The following is a 23,489-nucleotide window of genomic DNA, read 5'->3' as shown; positions in this document are numbered from 1 at the left end:
GACTCCTGTTGTAAATCACAGCTATCTCACAGTGCTGCCGATATCAGTGCATTGTGTGTGCATGGGGGCCTTTTGCACTGGGCACTTTGATAACCAGGGACCTGATCTGCCAGGTGTTCCTGAGCACCTTCCACTCACATTAACTCCAGAGAGAAGTGAGAGCACTCTGCATTGTACAGAAGAGGCCCAGCTCCTCACAGGATATGGCCTCAGAGCTGGGGAAGCCTTTCCCACCATCACCCCCTGCATTTCTGAGTAGAGAGATAAATGGAGCCCTTGAGATAGGTTGTTCCCTGTATCACTGCATAGCAGTGATGGTTACCCTCCACTTGCCACATCACACCTGTGCATTATTTATAATGCAGTACCAGCGGGGAGTTTTATTCAGTGTATTTCCTATCTCTCCGAGCCCAGGTCGTTCTGAGTCGCTCAGGCTGTTGAATGGAGAGAGCCGGTGTGATGGCAGAGTTGAGATTTCCCTCCATGGTGTGTGGGGCAGAGTGTTGGATGATCAGTGGGACATGGATGATGCCAGCGTGGTGTGCAGACAGCTCCAGTGCGGAGTCGCTGAGAAAGCTTATAACCCCCCTAAGTCTCAGCGAGGAAGGGGCCCCGTGGGGCTGAGAAGGGTCCAGTGTGCAGGAAATGAGACTCGTCTGACTCTCTGTGACAACTCCACGTCTGAGACAGCCCAGGCAGGAATTGCTGAGGACGTCGGTGTCGTTTGCTCAGGTGACTTAGTGTGAAAATCTTATAAATATCCTGTCCTTGTTCAATGGGAACATGACCCACCCCAGGGCCTGCCTCCACCCCACCTTGTGCTGTGATCTCAGCAGTCCTTGAAACGATGTGGATCTGAGGTTCAAACTTTCGCCGATTTATAGTAAAAATATCATATTATATACAGAAAAAGCATAGCCACATTATAGGTTTAATAAAATGCAGCGACCTCCCCCAGTCCTGTCTCTCAGTTGTATATTTTTATGTATTGGAGCTAATAAAAAAAATTTTGATGAAAAATCTTCACAATAAGATTACCGATTTTCACAGAATGTCTGTTCTCATTGAAAATGTTCAGATTTTTGTTTGAAAAATCTAAATTTAGTTGCAGAAAAGAAAAAAATATTCATGGTCATCTAAATATTTTGTGGGAAAAAAGAATGAATTTCCCGAGCAGTTCTAGTGTATCTAGTGGCTTCTTTATGTTAAAGTCTTAAAAAAACATGCTGTCTTGAATCAGAAAACAATAGTAAGAGAAGGAAGTCATATGCAACCTGTTTTGACCAAGAGTGCCATGGATAGTAGCTCTGGGCTAGATCCCCGAAGGACTTGGGCATTGCAAGGCCTGACTCCTAGGGGTCTTGCTACCCAATGAGATCCTCAGCCCTGAGTCACATGCCTAGCTCCCCGTACAATGCATGGGGAGAGTTAGACACCTCAGAAGCCTGCAAGCTGAACAGGGAACCACCTAAATTTGCCAGCAGTGAGATGCCAAGGAAGGGAGTAGGGCCTAGATACACAGAGTTATTTAGATGCCTAACTGCCATTGATCTAAGCCTTAGGCCCCTGACACACAGGTCAGAGATAGGCACCCATCTTTGCTCAGGACTGTCAACCACGAACTCACTCATGTAAGCCAGGTCAGCTCTCTCATCTCCCAATTTTATCCATAACCCAGTGGTTAAAGCACTCAGCTGGGATGTGGGAAATCCATGTTCAAATCCCTGCTCTTCCTGATTTGGAGCAGGGACGTGAACACAGGTGAGTGCTCTAGTTACGATAGACTATAGGGTATGCTGGGGTGGGTCTCTCCTGTTGGAAATGTTCCACTTTGTACAAATAATTAGTCACTGAATCAGAGAAAAAGCAAGAGAGTGACTCTAGCCTGGTGGCCAGGGCACTTGCCTGGAATGGGGGAGAGTCAATTTCCTGCTTCAATAAATATGTAATGATTTATACATTATGTATTTATAAAGAGGTAGTTAGGTATCTATGTACCTTTGTGGATCTAAGCCTCTGTCACTTAGGAAGTACATCAAAGTTGCTGTTATAATGTGACATTGTTAAGTCCTAATCTTATAACTGTGCAATTTTCCTTCATTTAAAAGGGGAAAAAAGGATCTGTGATGGGATTTTTTCATTGTTCTTGATTGTAGATGACAATTGTACAAGATAATTCTATTATTATTTTTGATGGTATATTATTTATTTTAAGACTCCACAATAAAACTAAACATAGGACCATACTACTGGTATCCCTGGTATCCTTCAAGTAACATATCCCTATATCATGTACTGTATGTTACTGCACTGAAATAATTTTTCATGCCCATTCCAACTGCAGGGTAACTATGGCACATTAAGGGTCCATTCCTGCTCCAATTGTGTCAGTGGGGACTTCACAGTTGATTTCAGCAGGGTAGATTTGGGCCCTAAGTGTCGGGGACTTTATTGTAGATTCGTGCATCCAATTGCCTGTATTTCTTTCCCTGTATTTCTGAAATAAATTGTTACAATGTCTGCTTTTTTTTAATCCTCTGGTGTCTCCCCAATTCTATAACAATTTAGAAGACTATTTGTTTTTTGTTAAATTTATTGCCTAATAATTCCTTGAATAACTTGATGCTTATCCTTTAAGAGCAGTTTGAAAATATTCAAACTTTCCAGTAAGGGGTGATTCTGCATACCCTTAGTTTCACTAGTACCTCTTACCCATGTGATGAGTCCCATAAGATGGGCCCTACCAAATTCATGGCTATGAAAAACATGTCACGGATTGTGAAATCTGGTCTCCTCCTGTAAAATCTGGTCTTTTGTGTGTGTTTACCCAATACTATACAGCTTTCATGGGGGAGACCAGCGTTTTTCAAATCGGGGGTCCTGAACCAAAAGGGAGTTGCAGGAGGGTCACAAGGTTATTTTGGGGGGGGAGGGTGGTATCGCTACCCTTATTTCTGTGCTGCCGTCAGAGCTGGGCAGCCCCAGAGCAGCAGCTGTTGGCCGTGTACCCAGCTCTGAAGGCAGCACCCCACCAGCAGCAGTGCAGAAGTAAGGCTGGCAATACCATACCATGCCCCCATTACTTCTGTGCTGCAGCCTTCAAAGCTGGGTGGCTGGAGAGTGGCGGCTGCTGACTGAGGGCTCAGCTCTGCAGGCAGCAGCACAGAAGTAAGGGTGGCAATACCACACCAGACCATCCTTACTTCTGCACTGTTGCTGGCAGCGGCTCTGCCTTCAGAGCTGGGCTCCCGGCCAGCAGCCACTGCTACCCAGCTGCCCAGCTCTGAAGGCAGCGCTGCCGCCAGCAGCAGCGCAGAAGTAAGGGTAGCAGTACTTCCAACCCCCGCCCCCCGCCCCAACTCCTTTTTGGGTCAGGACCCCTGTAGTTACAGCACTGTGAAATTTCAGATTTAAATAACTGAAATAATGAAATTTATGATTTTTAAAATCCTATGACCATGTAATTGACCAACATAGACCCTGAATTTGGTAAGTCCATACCTATAAGGGTTACTCAGATGAGTAAAGAGTTCAGAATTAGGCCCTTACACTCACTTGGTGTTTATCAAAACTGCTCTGTAAAAATCTTCCTCATTTCCTTACATTACAGGCTTCTTTTCTTTTCTGTGTTTCTTGCAAAGACAGATTTTTAAATGTATTTCAGCATCTCAGCCATTACACTATCATCATTAGTTTGCCTGGAAGCTGTTCAGCTATTATTATATTGCATGTTAACAACTGGGATTCATCCTTGCAGGAAGCAGGCGGATCAGACTGGTGAATGGGGCAGGTCGCTGTGCCGGGAGAGTGGAGATTTATTACAGTGGCAGCTGGGGGACAGTCTGTGATGATTCCTGGGATCTGTCAGACTCCAATGTCGTTTGCAAACAACTGGGATGTGGACGTGCCATCAATGCAACTGTCTCTGCTCATTATGGGGAAGGATCCGGGCAGATCTGGCTGGATGATGTGAACTGCTCTGGGAATGAATCCGATCTCTGGGCGTGTCCTTCCAGGGGCTGGGGCCAGCACAACTGCAGACACAAAGAGGACGCGGGAATTCTCTGCTCAGGTCTGGTCTGGGAATGCTCTTGTGAACTTGGTTACCAGGCTATTTAATGGAGGGGGAAGATATTTGAGGAGAGAGCTGAGAATGATTGAGACTCTCCCTTGCTGTCTCTCCTCCCAACCTACAGGGATCATGATTAAAAAGTTACCATTTCCCATCGGTTCCCACCCAGGGGTATTGGAAATATCAAAGCATTTCTCTAGTGATGGGAGGGCAGTCACTGCTGTATTGCAGGTATCTGTGTGTGTAACTGCTGGGAAATGGTGACTTTCAAGAGGGGATCATTCTATTTCTAATGGGCTTGTGGTGTCCAGAAGAGTTTCTGATTCTTGGAGTGATTGTCTCTGGCACTTGAATCTGCAAAATAATGCACAGGATTGTTAGGAATCTCTGGGATTTCACTCTTTACACCCCAGTTCTTTTCAGAAACAGATTATTTAAATTCCCTTTTTGTGCATTTCCTTCTAGAGTTCACAGATCTGAGGCTGGTGAGCGAGAGTGACTGTGCTGGGCGGCTGGAGGTTTTCTACAATGGGACGTGGGGCAGTGTTTGCTCCAATCAGATGTCTGGAGTCACCCCAGAAATTGTATGCAAACAACTGCATTGTGGAGATGGAGGGCAGCTTGCAAGAGACTTTGCATATGGAGAAGGTTCTGGTCCCACGTGGCTGGACCATGTTTCATGCCGTGAGCAAGACAGGTCCCTTTGGCAGTGCCCGTCAGGGCTGTGGAAACAGCAATCCTGTGATAACCGAGCAGAAGAGACCCATATTTCTTGCAGTGGTAATTTTGAAACTGTCTGCACGCACGCACGCATGCACCCTCTACATGTTTAATTCATTGAAAGTGTGTGATAGAAATTTTGCATGTATTTACTTTTCAGAATAGACAGTTTTACATTCTCAGCAGTGCTACAGACATATTTTCATTGTCCATTCTAGGAATGAGAATGAGGCCCATGGAAAACAAACTGGGGAATTAGTTATTTATATAAGCTGTGTGGTACACAGTGCAATCACCTAGTGAGAGCTCACAAATGCCTCCTATTAGCTAGCATCATTGGGGAATCTCTGTGGTTATCCTTTGGGGCTAAAGAATCAGAGATGGGCCCAGTGTCAGTGACCAGGACATAGGTGGTTGTGGTGAGTGGTTGGAGCAGGAGTCAGATACAATGGGTAGAGCAGGAGCTGGTAGTCGGAACTCGGAGCCAGGGGTCAGAGCCAAAGCCAGAAGTCAGGAATCACAGGCGAGAGTCAGGACTGGGTTACCTGGAGCAAGGCAAGGCCGGGATAAGTCTGCCGTGAAAGCAAGAGCAAGGCTGGGAACAAGGCAGGAGCACAAGGTATTGCAGCTGTGGGAAATGCTTTGAGCAGTCGCTGAATGGCTACTGTGGCTGCTGGATTCAAGAGCTGCGCTGCAGACCCTTCCCACCAATCAGGCAACCTACTACAGGCCAGCTGCACTTGTTAGGCTGCCTGGAGACTGCTCTGCTTCAGGTGCTGATTCCTGAAACCCTGCCTCTGAAATCTGGGTCAGGATCAGAATTCCCCAAAAGTGTGTCTGTGTGTAGGTATGATGGGGGTGCTCTATTCACCACAATATGGCGCCTCCTCCTGGTTGTCCTGGGGACTAGCTTGCCAGGTCAACGCCTCTCCCCATGGTTGCAAACCATCCCTCTATCTTGTCTCTCTGTCTGCAGCTGCTCTCTTGATCCAGGAGCCGCTGTGGTCTCTTTGTGACTCAACCCTCCAGCTAGGTCACTATTGTGGTTTGCACTTCTGGGCGAGGGAGTTTCTCCTCCCAAACAGGCTTAGCCAGTCTTCCTATGGTGCCACTTCCCCAGTGGCTGGTTGGGGAATCTGGGCCCCGGCTCTACTCTGGGTTCTGGCTGAGGGACCCTCTAGTCAGCAGTCAAGGTCTGTTCCATTCCGTACTTTGCTGCATTTCCCTAAGCACTTGCCTAATATTCTTGCTATCTTTTTGTTCTCTGTGTCGACCAGCTTTCCCGCTACCTTCTCCTAGGGATTTAGATTTAAGCTTATGAAATTGCTGTACTTTAGAGGTTTAATATACCGATAACCCTACTCTCTCCTACATCCCACACACTTCTCAGTCTGTTCATGTCATAATTTTCTATCCATAGGAATAAAAGAAAAACCACCTCAGACCCTGTTTAGTGAATGCCCGAACTCTACAAGCTGTACAGGTATCTCTGCTTCTCACTGTCTCGCTCTTGGTCCCTAAGGACTTTCCCAGCTGTCCCAGTAACATGTGAGGTTTCTGCATTTCCAGACCAGGAGAAGTTACACGTCGTGGGAGGAGAGGACAGATGCTCGGGGAGAGTGGAGGTTTGGTACCGTGGCTCCTGGGGAACAGTTTGTGATGACTCCTGGGACATGGCGGATGCTAAAGTTGTATGTGAACAACTGGGCTGTGGATCTGCTGTATCTGCCCTGGGCGAGGCTGCATTTGGTGAGGGGACTGGTCCCATCTGGGTGGAGACGTTGAATTGCAGAGGGACAGAGTCATCTCTCTGGGACTGTCCTGCCAAGCCCTGGGGTGAGAGTAACTGTGATCATAAGGAAGATGCTGCTGTTAATTGTTCAGGTGAGTGACAGGAGATGGTTCTGCTTCATGCTGTAATTTTCACAGAAGGGATGGATACAACTGCCTCCCCATCTTGGTCACAGGGCAGGCCCTCCCATCTCCTGTGTGCAGGAGCATCATGGATGCTGTGAGGTGGAATCTTTGTTGGGTAAGATTGGCTAAGGCATCAGCCCACATAGACCTTGTATCCATCATAGGTCCCAATGTGCTGGTTTGTTACTAATGTTCTCAGCACAGAGGACTTAAGTTGGGCCCAAAATCTCTATCATACAGGCCCTATGCTCTTGTGCAGGAGTTTCTGGGAATCAGAACAGGTCACAGCTGGAGACCCCCAGGGACTCTCAGAGGACCCATTCTCCTGGTAACAAACACGTCACCTCCCCCTCACTCCAGACTCTAACTCTCCTCCCTTTCCCTTTACAGGTGTGACAGAGACGACAGATTCACTGACTAGAACAGGTAAAACATCTATCTCCTTCCATCAAGGGTTAAATTTACCTGGTGCTGGGTCACAGAGGAGGAACTGCAAGCTGCAGCCTGAGGGAAGGAGTTCCTTTCCACGGCCTGTGAAATCTATGGGTGAATGATACCCGGGTGCTGGGCAGGACTCCAGCTGACAGGGCAGAGCCCATGATTTAAACAGCAGTCTGTGAGCTGCCCCCATGGCACACAGACTGTGTCCCAGCCCGTTACTCTGGTCTCATGGGCCACGCAATGAGAGACTGGGGAGCTCCCTGGGGCCCCCCTGACTCTCACATGATAATCTCTCTCTGTTGCATGTTCGTTTCCATCCAGCTCCCCCGCGCCGCCCTCCAACTGACAGTGGGAGAGTCACAGTGCCCGTGGTCATCTGCATTATCCTGGGGGCCCTGCTCTGTCTGGTCTTAATCATCCTGGGGGCGCAGGTGCGAAGTGCCAGGGCAGAGCGCAGAGGTGAGTCCTGCTTGGTGTCACTGTGTGAAATGCCTCTGAAATAGCAGGAGGAGCTGTAGCTGAGGAGAGGGGCATTGGCAGTGTAATGGAAGGCTAAACTGTATTATACTGTTCGGCTACAAGGTGGTGCTGTGTGTCGCAATTTATTTAAACTAACCTCAGCCATGCCATGAAGAGCTTTAAAGGGATCTTATAGAGAACACATCTGGTGTGAATCTATCTAGGAAGGAAGCTCTATAGCCGGTCCATCAGTGGTACAGAAGCCTGACCAGCTAATAGCAGCTCTGCCACCTACTTGTAAAGGGTGTACATGACATGGTGTCCAAAGTTCAGCAGTGCCAGAGTAGAACAAGAACAGAAGGAAAACAGCAACAGAAGTTACATGCAGAAGGAACAGCAACAAAAGTTGCAGACAGAAAAAAAAAGAACAGAGGTTGCAGGATCTCATCAATATCCCTCTCTTCATTGCCCCAGACAACTTCAGCTTAGATAAACCTTCACAGTGGACAGATGAGAAGCAGCATTTTGCAAGATTTCAAATTGCTACAAAATTCTGTAAGGAAACTGAAGGTATACAAGTATGCTCTTTAATTTATGCTATGAGGAAGCAGGCAGAGCATAACTTTAAATCCTATGATTTTAATCAAGACAGCCATGAAGACAACCATGAAAGGGTTTTGGATAAGTTTAATGCATACTTTTTACCTCAGAGAAATGTGGTTTATGAAAGTGCATGTTTTCACCAGAGAATTCAAGGACTAGGGGAAAATGTTGAATGGTTTATTAGAGCTCTGCATGCATTGGCTGAAAACTGTGATTTTGGAACAGCAAAATATGAAAATATCAGAGACAGGCTAGTAGTGGTTATTGGGTTAACAGATAAAAATCTTTCACAGCAGCTACAATTAAAAACAGACTTCACCCTACACACTGCTATTCAAAAAGAAAAGCAGTCTGAGCTGATTAGACAGCAAAACCCAGAGCAACTTGCCAAACTTGAAAAACAAGAAACTAGCTTAGAAGCTGTTAATAAATGCAAGTAATTACCATAAGACTGCTTAGGTAAGGAGACAGAACTCCCAGGCTAAGAAGGTTGAAATCTAAGCAATTACAAAAGCCTTACAGCCTAAATGCATAAGATAAGGACAAATTCATATCCCAAGAGATGAAGAATGTCCACCCAAAGGCTCAGGGTATAATAAATGCACAAAACATGGACATTTTGCTGCTGTTTGCTGAATCAAAGTAGTCAGGGAGTTGATTCGTATTACAGACAATCAAGAGCCATTGTTTCTGAGATCTATAATATGTAGGGCCCTACCAGTTTCACGGCTGTGAAAAATGTGTCACAGACCGTGAAATAAACCCTTCCCCATGAAATCTGATCTCCCCCTTGCAGCTGAGAGCACCCCAGCACCCTGGCTGGGCTGGGAGGAAGACGACTTGTCCTTCCCCTGCACATCCGCTCTCTCTCTCTCTCAGGGGGAGATCAGACCCACCTCGGAGTGTCTCCTCCTACTGCAGGAAGCTCCAGTTCTGGAGGTTCCTGCAGCTGGAGGAGACTTGTAGAGGTGGGTCCAATATCCCCCTGCTCCTGAGAGTGCCCCAATCAGGGGACTCCTAGCTGCAAGTCCATGCTAGGCTGGGGAGGGACAGGACTTGGCCTTCCCTTCCCTTGCATGGCAGGGGAGGGCGGGGGGAAAGCAGACCCACATCCGAGTGCCTCCTTCTGCTGCAGGAAGCTCCCTGCCCAGAAACTGAGGTTCCTGCAGCTGGAGAAGACTTGTATAGAGGTGGGTCCAGTATCCCTGCTCCCGGAAGTGCTCCTGTCAATGAGCTCCCAGCTGTGAGTCCCTGCTGGATTGGGGAGAGACAGGACTTGTCCTTCCCTTGCATGGCAGCTCTGGGGGTGGGGGGAGCAAGGGAGATCAGACCCACTTCAAGGTATCTTTTGGGTTCGGTCTCCCATGATTACAACACCATAAAATTTCAGATGTAAACAGCTGAAAATGAGAAATTGACCAATTTGAAAACCCTGTGGCCATGAAATTGATCAAAATAGACCTTGAATTTGGTAGGGCCCTAATCATGTGTGAAGATATGGAGCCTGTCTAGAGAGTGAAACTGAATATTCAGAGAAAGGCTGTTGACTTTAAAATTGACTCAAGAGGAAATGTCACAGTCATCTCAGAAGGAACTTAAAATAACCTTCAGCCCATCCCAGAGCTGAAGGAACCTGACACAGCTCTGACTAGCCTTGGAGGCATTCTGATTGCATGGGACAGTTTACCACAGAAACAACTTACCAATACAAAAGCTTTGCATTCAGATTGCATGTGATCAAAGGATCAAAGGTCAACAACCATCTCCGCCTCAGTGTGGCAGCCATGGTGGGCCTAGTGAGAAAGGTGGAAGAGCTTCACAAAGGATTTGTTGATACTGGATTTTTGAAAGGCGATCCAGTAGAAATAAACTCAGGAGACAATGCTGAACTATACAGTGTACAAATACCAGACAGAACTTGGAAGAAGCTAGCTGCAGGTTTATGTAAATTCAGAGGACCTCATTCCTTGATTGTAGTGGACTATTTTTCCCAGTATGTAGAAATAATGTACTTGAAAGACAAAACATTTCACAGTGTTATCGAAAAACTACAATTCACTTTTGTTTATTTCGGTATTCCAGAACAACTAGTGATAAACAGTGGACCACAATTCACTTCAGGAAAATGTCATTCTAAACAAAATATGAGTATGATCATATTACTAGCAGTCCACATTACCCACAAGCAAATAGAGAGGCTGAAAGAGCTGTACAGACAGCCAAAAAATCCTGCAATAGGAAGAGCCATTCCTTGCTCTTCTGAGTTACAGATCAGCATAAATAGGAGCTACTGGATGTGGTCCAGCACAACTCCTGATTGGAAGATTCCTTTCTAAAGTAGAAACAGTAGTTCTGAGTTGTCTATCTCCAAAGTGGCCAGACGTGAACAGCGTAGCCAATTGGATTAAAAAAGTAAAAAAAGAGCTTAAGAACACTTTTACAACAGTTGTCACTCAGTAAGAGAACTACTGTGTCTAGAAACTGGTGACAATTTTGAGCCATAAGAACATAAGAATGGCTATAATGGATCGACCAAAGGTCCATCTAGTCCAGTATCCTGTCTTCCAACAGTGGCCAATGCCAGGTGCCCCAGAGGGAATGAACAGAACAGGCAACCAAGTGATCAATCCCCTGATGCGCACTTCCAGCCTCTGGCAAACAGAGGCTAGGGACACCATCCCTGCCCATGGAATTTATCTAGTTCTTTTTTGAACCCTGTTATAGACTTGGCCTTCACAACATCCTCTGGCAAAGAGTTCCACGGGTTGACTGTGAGTTGTGTGAAGAAATACTTCCCTTTGTTTGTTTTAAACCTGCTGCCTATAAACTTCATTTGATGACCCCAAGTTCTTGAGTTATGAGAAGGACTAAGTAACACTTCCTTATTTACTTTCTCCACACCAGTCATGATTTTATAGACCTCAATCATATCTCCCACTTAGTTATCTCTTTTCCAAGCTGAAAAGTCCCAGTCTTATTAATCTCTCTTCATATGGCAGCTGTTCCATAGGCCTAATAATTTTTGTTGCTCTTTTCTGTACCTTTTCCAATTCCAATATATCTTTTTTGAGATGCGGTGACCGCATCTGCACACAGTAGTCAAGATGTGGGGATACCATGGATTTATATAGAGGCAATATGATATTTTCTGTCTTATTATCTACCCCTTTCTTAATAATTCCTAAAATTCTGTTTGATTTTTTGATTGCCAATGCACATTGGGTGGATGTTTTCAGAGAACTATTCACAATGAATCCAAGATCTTTCTTGTGTGCTATCAGGTAATTTAGACCCCATCATTGTATACGTATAGTGGGGAGTATGTTTTCCAATGTGCCTTACTTGTCATTTATCAACATTGAATTTCATCTGCCATTTTGTTGCCCAGTCACCCAGTTTTGTGAGCTCTTCACAGTCTGCTTTGGACTTAACTATCTTGAGTAGTTTTGTATCCTCCTCAAATTTTGCCACCTCACCATTTACCCCTTTTTCCAAATCATTTATGAATATGTTGAACAGTACTAGTCCCAGTACAGACCCCTGGGGACAGCACTATTTACCTCTCTCCATTCTGAAAACTGACCATTTATTCCTACCTTTTGTTTCGTATCTTTTAACCAGTTACCGATCCATGAGAGGACCTTCCTTCTTATGTCATGACAGCTTACTTTGCTTATGAGCCTTTGGTGAGGGACCTTGTCAAAGGCTTTCTGAAAATCTAAGTACACTATATCCACTGAATCCACCTTGTCCACATGCTTGTTGACGCTCTCAAAGAATTCTAGTAGATTGGTGAGGCATGATTGCCCTTTAGAAAAACCATTTTGACTCTTCCCCAACAAATCATCTATGTGTCTGATAATTCTGTTCTTTACTAACATTTCAACCAGTTTGCCCAGTACTGAAGTTAGGCTTACCGACCTGTAATTGCCAGGATCACCTCTGGAGCCTTTCAAAAAAATTGGTCTCACATTAGCTATCCTTCAGTCATCTGGTGCAGAAGCTGATTTAAATGATAGGTTACATACCCCTGTTAACAGTTCACAATTTCACATTTGAGTTCCTTTAGAACTCTTGGGTAAATACTATCTGGTCCTGGTGATTTATTACTGTTTAGTTTATCAACTTGTTCCAAAACCTCCTCTAATGACACCTCAACCTGGGACAGTTCCTCAGATTTGTCACCTAAAAAGAATGGCTCAGGTTTGGGAATCTCCCTCACATCCTCAGCCATGAAGACCGATGCAAAGAATTCATTTAGTTTCTCCCCAATGGCCTTATCATCCTTGAGTGTTCCTTTAGCATCTCGATTGTTCAGTGGCCCCCACTGGTTGTCCAGCAGGCTTCCTGCTTCTGACGTATTTTAAAAAAATGTTGCTGTTACTTTTTGAGTCTTTGGCTACCTGTTCTTCACATTCTTTTTTGGCCTGCCTACTTATATTTTTACATTTCACTTGCAGAGTTTATGCTCCTTTCTATTTTTCTCACTAGAATTTAACTTCTACTTTCTCAAGGATGCCTTTTTGCCTCTCACTGCTTCTTTTACTTTGTTGTTTAGCCATGGTGGCATTTTTTTGGTTCTCTTACTATGTTTCTTAATTTGGGGTATGCATTTAAATTGAGCCTCTATTATGGTGTCTTTAAAAAGTTGCCATGCAGCTTGCAGGGATTTCACTTTTGGTGCCGTACCTTTTAATTTCTGCTTAACTAACTTCCTCATTTTTGTATAATCCCCCTTTCTGAAAATAAATGCTACCATGTTGGGCTGCTGTGATGTTTTCTCCACCATAGGGATATTTAATTTAATTATATTATGGTCACTATGGACCAAGCGGTCCAGCTATATTCACCTCTTGGACCAGTGCTCCACTTAGGGCTAAATAAAAAAGTGCCCCTCCCCTTGTGGGTTCCAGGACTAGCTGCTCCAAGAAGCAGTCATTTAAAGTGTTAAGAAACTTTGTCTCTGCATCCCAGCCTATGGTGGCATTTACCCAGTCAATATGGGGATAGCAGCTGTTGGATGTGGTCCAGTATAACTCGTGATGGGAAGAAAACTCAGAGCTACAGTTCCAACTTCAGAAAAGAATCTATCTCCAAAGTGTTCAGCCATGAAGAGAGTAGCCAAATCGGATAAAAAGACAAAAAGAGCTTAGGAACACTCTCTTAAAACAGATGTCACTCAGAGAATTGTGGAGTCTAGAATCTCGTGACTGTGTTCATGCCAAATTGGGTGGAGGAAAAGAATGGACAACTCCAGCTGTCTCAAAGAAAAATAATTCGGTACCCAGATCACATGTGATTGTGATCAACAGTGGAGAGTTCAACAGAAACCATCAATACCTACAGTTTATTCCTCAGAAATAATCAACAAACCAAACTCTACAGATGGTGGATGCATAACAAGAAGAAGATTCAAGGATTCCAAGCCAACTGTAGCCAGTTATTGCAACTAATGTACAGCTGGATGACCATGCTGTTATGTGCTTGAGTCGGGTAATTAGAAAACAAGTACGATTGAGAGACACTTAATAGACTGATTCATACTGACCTACAATGATAGCATGACAGTTTAAATTTTGTAAATGGTAGGAATGTAGAACTTAGGGTATGTCTACACTACCCACCGGATCTGCGGGCAGCGATCAATCCAGTAGGGATCAATTTATTGGGTCTAGACTAGACGTGATAAATCAACTCCCAAGCGCTCTCCCATCAACTCCTGTACTCCACTGCCGCGAGAGGCACAGGCAGAGTCGATGGGGGAGGCACAGGCAGAGTCGATGGGGGAAGACACCACGGTAAGTCGATCTAAGTATGTCGTCTTCAGCTACGTTATTCACATAGCTGAAGTTGTGTAACTTAGATCGATCCTGCCCTCTAGTGTAGACCAGGGCTTAAAGTGGAATACTTAAAGGTATGCTTAACTGTATTATACTGTTCAGACACTAGGTGGCACTGTGTGTAACATAAGTTGTTTCAGCTATATCTGGCAGAGTATTAAAAGATCTTATGATGTACACAAACAGCGAGTATCTCTCTGGAAGGGAAGCTCTGTAGCCAGTCATGCTAGTAGCTGAAACCTAGGTGGCATAACAATAGCAGTGAAAGCTGCTTGCTCAGGTGTGTTTACTCATGCAGTGCTGCAATCACACCTCCAGATTGCAGTGTGGTTGAACCCTTATGTTCATCCATTCTTTCCATTGTTAAAGCACTGCACAATAGTAGCTAATTATTCCCCAGATAGTCTCTAGGCAATACGTAAATATGTAAGTACTGTTTTGCCCATAGGTGTAAGCACCAGGATGGAAGAGGTATGATTTTGGGTGGTACTAGGAGTTGCAGGACAAATTTATCAAGGGACCATAAAGGCTGAATATCAAGATAAAATTAATGACAGTGAAATACCCAATGGAACAAACATCAAAGGGGCATAGTCCCTGTCATCTGGGAAGTTCAAATCTAGATTGGACAGAGCAGTGGGAATGTGCCGTAGGGACCAGTCCTGTGCTGGGCCCAGGAGGAGGGGCTGGATGATCTCATAGGGTTTCCCATCCCTAGTTTCTGACTCTGTGCGGACCCTGCCCTTTGTTTTCAGACTCCAGAAGATCCCTGGACCCTTTCTCTGAGGCTGTGTATGAGGAGATTGATTATAACCTGATGAGAAAGAAGCAGATATTCGGTCGCTCAGGTCTGTGTGTCATTCCTAACAGGGAGCAAATCTCCAATGCACTTTCCATCCTAATACTCTTGACTCAGAGATAAATATCTGCAGCCTTCCACCCTGTGAGTCCTGGATGGCTGCGGGCACTGAGTCTGTGGAGAGATCTGCCAGTTACTGGACTCGAATGAGTTTCCTCCCAAGCAGACTCTTCTAGCTCCATTCTGAGGACAGTCGGTCCCATCTGTACATCCTGTAGCCTTGAAGGGTAACTAGTTATGAGTCAGCAACCTGTCTGTTTACACCATTTTGACTCAATATCAATCAACTGGGAAGATTCTGCTCTCAGTTTAGCACATTGTCAGGCTCTCTGAGCATGGTCAGTGTGTCTCCTTGAGGCTACTTCTGAGATCCATATTCTTCTATTTACTAAGAGCGGGAGTAGACCACAGGCTTTGACCCTTGGAGGGACATGGCCTACTCTGGCAGCAAGGCAGGGGAGGGGAAATATCTTGCTTAACAAAGTGGGAGTCACGTCTATGGCTGTGGAGGTCTGGACCTTCCGAAGACCAGCAGCCTCAGCCATGATTTTCTGCTGGACCAGGCCATGAAGTAGCAACATTCAGGAGGAAAAAAACATTCCTCTCTAAACAGATTCTTACAGCCTGAGTGTGAATGAAAACAGGCTCCCCAGTTAATGAGAATGATTCAAATGAAACCCACAGCAGTCGAGGATCCCATGTTAAAGCGCTCACTCAGTCCCTCCCTCACCTCATGAGGTCAATATGGCTGTTCCCAGCATCTTCCCAGTCTGATTTTATCCACCCCAAAGCCACATTTACCACAAAAAAATGGATATTTCTCTTGGAAAGTCAGCGCCAGTTGCTGTGAATTCAGCATCTTCTCTAGAAGGAGCAAAATACCAAGACCATAAATCCTGCTCCAGGACCTGGAAGCATTGCCCATCAGCCAATTTCTCTGCTGTCACTGTGATAACATCCCATTTACCATCTCTCCAGTCTCCTTTTCAGATGATTCAGTGGCGAAGCTGCGGTATTACACCGGGGATAGTGAGGGGGAAAACGATTTTGCATCAGAAGAAGGTAACAAGGGAAGGGGGGTGAATACAAAGATAGACACCCACATCTAGGTGGGGAATTTAAATTCCACATCAAAGATTTGTGTCCAAACTCTTGATGGAAATGTATGATCAAATCCTGACCCTTTCTCTGCATAGCTCATGGTGCCCTCCCCCAGGGTAGAAACTGAAGAGAATAGGGCAGAGAAATATTCACTTGGCATGTAGGAATCTGAATTTAACAGCTGGCACCTATCACTAAACAGTTCCTGATCTGTGCCCCATGATCTTAGCCCTCTGCCTCTCCAGCATGAGCATGTAGCCCATGTCACATTCTACCCCTTATAAGGTAAGAGACTTACTCCTGAGGGAATTCTGCGCCAAAAGATTAAAAATTATGCACACAATATTTTAAAATTCTGCATATTTTATTTGTCAAAGTAACACAATATAATCACACCATTTAAATTATATGCTAACAAATACTTCGAAATAAATTACCAAAGTAATTGAAAAGCGTGTGATTATATTGTTATTGTGTTACCGTGTTATTTTGACAAATAAAATATGAACTTTACACAATTTAAAAAATTTTTTTTTTTTTGGTGCATCGTTCCCTCAAGAGTACCAGGGTTCTGTGTTGCACAATCTGGGTGCAAGCAGCTTGGTGGGGGGTCTGAGTGCGATCTAGATGCACAGCGGCTTGGTGTGGGGTTCTGGGTGTAGGGGAAATGGGACTCTGCAGGGGAGTCCCAATGAAGATGGTTAGGGCTCAGTGGAGCGGGGGTCTGGGTGATGGGGGAGTGGGGCTTGGTGGGGTGGGGGGTCCAGGTGCAACTGGTTGGGGCTCAGTGGGATGAGGGTCCTGGGTGTGGATAGGACAAGAAGCAATGGGCTCCCAGTGCAGGGGATGAGGCTCAGAGGGGGTGGGGATTTGGGTGCAGAGGGGGCTCAATGGGGGATTCTGGGTGAGGGGAGGTCTGTGTGAGGGGGGGCTCTTGATGCAGGGGGTGAGGCTTGGGAGGGTGTGGATTTGCTTTCAGGGGCTTGGTTGGGGGGTTCTGGGTGCAGGGGGGAGGGGTCACTATACAGGGAGTTGCTCCCCCGTCCTCCCATCCCCCTCATCTGCCCATCCCCCCTGCAACCAATACCCCAACACACACACTGAACCTCATTCCCCCACACACCTGGACCCCCCCACCCCACCCAGCTTCATCTCCTGCATCTAGACCGCTCCCCTCCAAGCCCCACCTCCAACCACGGTGCAGAGTTTTCTGCAGCCAGGGGAAGTTTCTGGGGGTTGATCTGACCCAGCTCCAGCTGCTCCATGTAGGGGAGAGGGAGGTAGAACTCCATCTCCGTCCTCCTCCTCCCCCCGCCACCCAGCTGGGACTAACATCCCTGGTCGGCCGTGGAATCCCCAGACACCCCCCCCCCCAAAGTGATTTGCCTCTCCGACAGCTGACTGAAGAGACAAGCCTGGGCTCTGCTGGGGAGAAGTGAGTGAACACTGGTGCAGTTTCTCATTGCTTCCCACAGAAACCATTTTCTGCAGAAAGTAAAGAGAATCTGTGGGGGTGTTTTTCTGCACGCTCGCAGGAGCACAGAATTCCCCCAGGAGTAGAGACTTTAAAGCATGTCTTTATAGAGTTCAGTTTGATTCACAACTGTTGTGTCTGGTGTGGCAGCTTCTATCTTCCAATATGTCCAGGGTTAGTGCCTCACCAGCACAGATCTGGATCCCATTGAAGCGCATGACAGAGTTGCTATTGGATACAGTAGGACAGGGCTGGGCCCTTCTCATTTATGAGGAACTAAAGGTGGCAAAATTCCTGTTTCATACACTGTCCATGACTTTGACCCTGGCTCACCCTGTGACTTCTCCTACAAACTCCATGATAAACAGCCCAAACTCCAAGGCAACAGGTCTTTAATGGGGAACTAAAAACCTACTGGGGAAATGGGTGTGTTCAGGAGATGCTGAGTGTGCTGTTTGCTGTTCCAGAGGGAGCTTTCCCTGGTGGTTCTCAGTTGGATTACGATAATGTGGAGGAACCTGCATCAAGCAACATTCCCCGGACTCCAGACGGTCAAGGTGAGCAGTGAATCCATCTCCTGAAAACATTACTCCATGGCTACTGCTGCTCCACCCCCCTTCATTTTCTAGTCTGCCCTTTGATCCTGAGCTCAGGGCTGGGAAGAATTAACCAGACTAGCCTGGTTGGAGCCAGAGATGGGCATTCCACAATTAACAGCTCCCCTCAAATAACACAAGTATGTAGGGGCAAAATTAGAGAGCCCAAGGCACAAAATGAGATTAAATTAACTAGAGACATAAAGGGTAACAAGACAATGTTATACAAATATATTAGGAACAAAAGGAAGACCAAGGACAGGGTAGGCCCATTACTTGGTGGGTGGAGGGGGACAATAATAGAAAATGTGGAAATGGCTGAAGTGCTAAATGACTTTTTTGTTTCAGTTTTCACCAAAAAGTTTAGTTCCAAATGGACATCTAACATAGTAAATGCCAGTGAAAATGAGGTAGGATGAGAGGCTAAAATAGGGAAAGAACAAGTAAAAAATTACTTAGACAAGTTAGATGTCTTCCAGTCACCAGGGCCTGATGAAATAGTCCCTTGCACTCTTTTAACTCTAAGCAGTCTGGCAGGATAATATCAAACAGGTAAACTGAGGTGTATATTACGTTCATAAGAAATAATATACATAAATCCCTTGTTCTCCACACCTGGCATCTAGTTTATTTCTCTATTCAGTGGAAAGCCCCTTTTCATTATGATTAATTACCATCTTTATTTCAGAGGTCCCTGCCCTGCCTGGAGGTGCCCCATGGGACGGTTATGATGAAGCCAGAGAAGTTTCTAACACTGAAGATGACCCTGCTTCTGGACCGAGTGCCCAGGAAGTCACTGGGGCCCATGAGGACAGTGACAGGAACAGAGATGATCAGACTGGTGAGTGGGGAAATGCAATGTTGCCAATTGTCACAATTTTTTTCATTAGCCCCATGATGTTTGTTTTTCTAAAAGTTTCAGTTTCTAGAGTTTAACCTAAAAACTCAGAAACCACAAGACAAAACTGAGAAACAAACCAAAAAATTGTTTAAATCTTATTGTTTGTAAGCCAAACTCAAGATATTTGAGGCCTGACCACTCATTTCTGAACACTTGGGGTTGGCAATGCTGGAAAGGTCTATGTTTCCCAGAGATTGATCCACAGGAACAATCTCCAGGTGGGAATGTGCATTATGCATCAAGGAAGCGACCCTGGCCAAAGCGATGATTGTGAGGAGTCTCCTCTCCCTGTCTCTGTAAGCAGACACGTTTGAGATAGAAATTCCAGATGGGATTGTTGGGCCTGTGTATTGGGATCTCTGTTGTTGGTTACTCACCTGGAAGAGCCTTTACTGGCCACTAGAGGTCACTGTCACTCTACTGAAATACAGTTATTGGTAAACTCCCAGGTGTATCCCCACCCTGACCTTTACTAAGCAGAGTTAAATGGACTTAAACCAAGAAAGAGAGAAGATTTCCTAGATAAGGTCCCTGATCCTACAAATACTAGATCCCATCTGTTACTCTACTCATATGAATAGTCTCACTGACTTTAGTGGGACTGTCCAAATCAGCAGAGTTACATGTGACCACAGGCAGGATCACGGCCAAAGTTCCTTCCCCCAAACCAGGTATCAGTGCCCTGGATAGAAATGGGAAGAGCAGGGCCCTGCTGTGGGGTTGGTTACTGGCCCAGCTTCAGATTTGAAATCACTCTCTTCTATATGTAAATGTTCCTTTTAGGATAGGATCAGACCTGGGGCCCAGGGATGAAATGTGCATTTATTTGGTCTTGATGGCAATAACATGCAAACAAGCATTGTGTGGGCAGGTAAGATCTATGAGGTCCAGGCATGTCCGTTGGGATAGGGCCGCCACCCTACTCCAGCCACGAGGTCTCTGCTGGCGTGTGGTCCCTTAGGGACTATATCAGCTGTCAGCAGTTACAGCAGCCCCTACTGGTCTATCGGGGAGTTGTCACCAGCTCACTGCCATCCCCACACTTCTTCTGCACCAGGGTGGTCCCAGCACAGAGAGAATATGTTCCCACATGTTTTCTTTGAAGAACAGAGAGAGAGATAATGGATTAAACTTGACAGAGGCCCACTCAGAGGAACTGGGGGCAGGGGCTGATTCACAGCCCATACTGTACGTTGCCCACCCATTATGTGAGTGCACATGGGTGGAGAATGGATACATTGACTATAATGTGACCTCTTTGCTATTTTCAGGCTGGAGTCTGCACTCGCTAAGAAGTGAAGGGGCCTCTGGGGCTGAGAGGGACGCCCTGTCCCCACCTCCTCATGACCTGGGTTATGATGACGTTGATATTGGCACCTCTGGGACATGAATATAAGAATGGCTGAGTTCAGATCAAATATCCTGTGAGGATGTAAATGCTGTATGGTTAGACTCTTTCTGTCCCAAATGTTCATTCACCCATGGGGGGTATCAGAGAAAATCCCTGCCTGGGAACTACTTCAATCAGCCTTTTTTATTGCAGTTGGTTCAGATGCAAGACATGTAAGTGTGACTGAGACAGGGGCTGTGATTTCCCCTGTAACTTCCCATTGATCAGTCAGTCTGGAACTTCCCTGCTTTTTTGTTCCTAACATTTCTTCATTGTGAATTTTTGCTTTTTCTTATTAAACCCTTTTTGAAGATCTGTTCCAGGGCTGATGTTTCTCTCGTGAGGTCTGTTGGGTGGCTCCATGGGGACCAGCAGGGAGAGAGATGGAGACTGAATCACCAAAAAGTAATAATGTTAAAATGTCACTTCTCAGGTATCGCGGGCTCTAGGATGGGGCACTGCACTGAGAGTGAATGTTCTGTCAGGGGTGTGGTAATAGTGAGAAACCCAGCAACAAAATTTTCCTAACTCCAGAGAGGGCCCTAACCCCCAATACAGACTCCAGACTTTCCTCTGAAATCCAGGAGGATAAATGGGAGGTTATTTACAGGTACCTTAATGCACGCACACACGCACGATTAGTGAAAAGAGCTCCTAACCTCTTCTCTGCCCTACAAATTCTGATACTATACCCATCACTGTGGCACCAGAGCGTCTTAAAGAGATGCATTAAGTGGCATAATTTTCTTCCATCACATGTGGTTCGTTCTCCATCCCTCCCCCTGGGAAAAATGTGCATATGGATTTTTATGGAGGGTTATGGAGGGTTATTTGTGGTTTTATTTTATGACCTGCTATGAGCTTACATTAGTGAAGGCAGGTTTTAGCAGGTCATTTTCAAGTGGAACAGAAAGAGGGTTCAGGTGATTTTGTGATCCTGTCGGAGTTGGGTCCAGAGTCTCGGATCAACCACCAAGAAAACTGTCTCCTGAACAAATGAGCTTCCTCTGGCAGGAGACAGCTCCACTATGCCTGAGGGACAATCTTTCTTTCCTTTGTCACAGGCCCAAATCCTAAAGGCTCAGATCTTCAGAGGCATTTAGGCCCCCTAACGTCCATTGATTTCAATGGAACTTAAATACCTCTGCAGACCTGGGCCTAAGTGCCTTGAAGTTAAGGACTGAGACGTGATATTCTAAGAGAAGTTTGAAATGCTTTGTTTTAGATAAGGTTAGATTTGCTCACCTTTGTTTAAAGAAGGCATCTTTGTACCATTTTCACTCTTATGTTGCATAGTGCATTGTGGGTGTGGCACATAGTGGTGGTGTGTGCTGGTATCTGCGCGGTGGTGGTGTGTTATGTGTTTTGTATGGGGTCTGTGATAGTGGGGTGTTGCATGTGATGGTGCATGTGTCTGATGGTGAGGTGTTTGTATGTTGTGTATGTGTTTGGTGTGATGTGGATGATGTGTGGTAAAGGATTGTGTTGGGTGTCTATGTGTGACTGTGGATATGATATGTTGTGTGGTGCAATTTAAAAGTAAAAAATGTAAAATGAAACATTTTAATAATTTCCTCTCAGAAATGTTCACAAAATCAATACTTCCTTCAAAGTGTTTCAATTTTCTGATGGGAAAAAAACCATTCCATTGGAAAAAAATGCAACTAGCTTTCCTGGTTCTCTTTCTAAAAGATACGCTTTAGTTGGGCCAGAAATGATGGGCTTGATGTCAGAATTACTGGGTGAAATCTGTGCTATTCAGGAGGTCAGACTAGATGATCATAATGGTCCTTTCTAAGCCTTGAAAGTCAAATATGAATCTCTCTTGTGAGATAACCCATCAAGGTACACACACCCTCAACAGAAATATACACAAGTAAATAAGCATCCTGGCTACATTTTAAAATATCAAGCAACTGAACGATCTAGGTACTCATACGGCCACCGTCACTGTAATATCTGAGCACCTCCCAGACATTCATCAGTTTTCCCTCACAACAACCCTGTGAGTCACATAAATATCACTATCCCCAGTGTACAGGTGACGAGCTGAGCCACAGAGAAATGGGTAACTTAGGCATATGTGATGCTTCAGGGTTCACCCAGGCTAGTAAGGGGTTCAATCAACACCTGCCTTGCATCTCTGGGTTCCTTAAATGCTTTGCTGCTTTGGCTCACAGCCCTGAAACCAACAGCCAGCAGACAAGCCTGAAGTTCACACCCTGCCTTGCTCCACCCAGTTACTCTTTGCAGGGTGACCTCAACAATGCTCCCAGCCCCCAGTTCTCCCCACAAAACCTTTCTCTATGTACTGCTCAGCCCCTCTTACTGGAGCACCTACAAAACCTTGTCAGGTTTGCTGCTCCTTTTAAAGAGACAGTACACAAGAGCTTATCAAGTTAACTGGGCTTGACAAACTCTCCACTTCAATCAAAGCACTGAGATGGTTTATGGGCAGAGTAAAATAACAAAACAACATAGGTTTAAGTGATACCAAGTATAAGGAATAAGGAGAGAAACAGTTACAAGCAAATGAAAGTAGAAAGACACTTCGAAGACTAAAACTTATCTTAAGAAACTTGAGTGTCTTGTTCGAAGAAGTTTTTCTCACCACACTCCTCCAGTATGACTGACTCATTCTTTAGCCAGGGCCCAACACACAGAGCTGAAAGTGCTTGGTTTCTTTGACTCTTCAGGTGAGGAATAACTTAGGGGTTCTCTCCTCTTCTCTTTATAGTCTAATAAGCCTTTGATATGTATTCATCTGAAGTATATCCCCAAATAGAGTTAATTTCCCCTGCTGGTTGTAGACGATATACTGGTTAGCTTGATAGTCTCAGGATCCTGGGCAAAGATAGACAGGACTAATGGCAGGAGCTTGGGATCTCAGAACTGAAGCCAGGGGTCAGAGCCAGTATCGGGGTCAAGAGTCAAACTGGAGTCAGAGTCAGGAATCAGGCTGAGGGTCAATACCAGGTATCAGGGCCCATGTTGGGAACCCATGGGTCAATTAGGAGTCAGAATCCAAGTCAGAGTCAAGGTCAGTTCCAGGGGTTGAGGAACAGAGAAGCAAGTTATGACAACTAGCTAAATCTCCACCTTCCTGCCTGGACACT

At 45.5% G+C, this 23,489-nt stretch overlaps 1 protein-coding gene across 5 annotated transcripts in view; it reads left to right on the top strand.

Moving 5' to 3' along the window:
- Positions 1-20,688, top strand: part of LOC102935053 (antigen WC1.1) — a 256,921-nt gene extending 236,233 nt beyond the window's left edge. For all 5 annotated transcript variants that reach the window (XM_043551536.1, XM_043551494.1, XM_037912353.2 and 2 more), the window contains 12 exons: positions 415-732; positions 3,758-4,072; positions 4,538-4,852; positions 6,213-6,275; positions 6,362-6,676; positions 7,100-7,135; positions 7,472-7,609; positions 14,808-14,900; positions 15,890-15,973; positions 17,954-18,043; positions 18,771-18,923; positions 20,255-20,688. In XM_043551536.1, coding sequence (XP_043407471.1) covers positions 415-732; positions 3,758-4,072; positions 4,538-4,852; positions 6,213-6,275; positions 6,362-6,676; positions 7,100-7,135; positions 7,472-7,609; positions 14,808-14,900; positions 15,890-15,973; positions 17,954-18,043; positions 18,771-18,923; positions 20,255-20,373 — 2,039 coding nt within the window. In that variant the 3' untranslated portion in view covers positions 20,374-20,688. The remainder of the gene's footprint in view (positions 1-414; positions 733-3,757; positions 4,073-4,537; positions 4,853-6,212; positions 6,276-6,361; positions 6,677-7,099; positions 7,136-7,471; positions 7,610-14,807; positions 14,901-15,889; positions 15,974-17,953; positions 18,044-18,770; positions 18,924-20,254) is intronic.
- The last annotated feature ends 2,801 nt before the right edge of the window (positions 20,689-23,489 follow it).

This window comes from Chelonia mydas, chromosome 1 (assembly GCF_015237465.2).
Source record: "Chelonia mydas isolate rCheMyd1 chromosome 1, rCheMyd1.pri.v2, whole genome shotgun sequence".
Taxonomy (NCBI): Eukaryota; Metazoa; Chordata; order Testudines; family Cheloniidae; genus Chelonia; species Chelonia mydas.
This window is presented reverse-complemented; position numbering and strand designations above follow the sequence as displayed.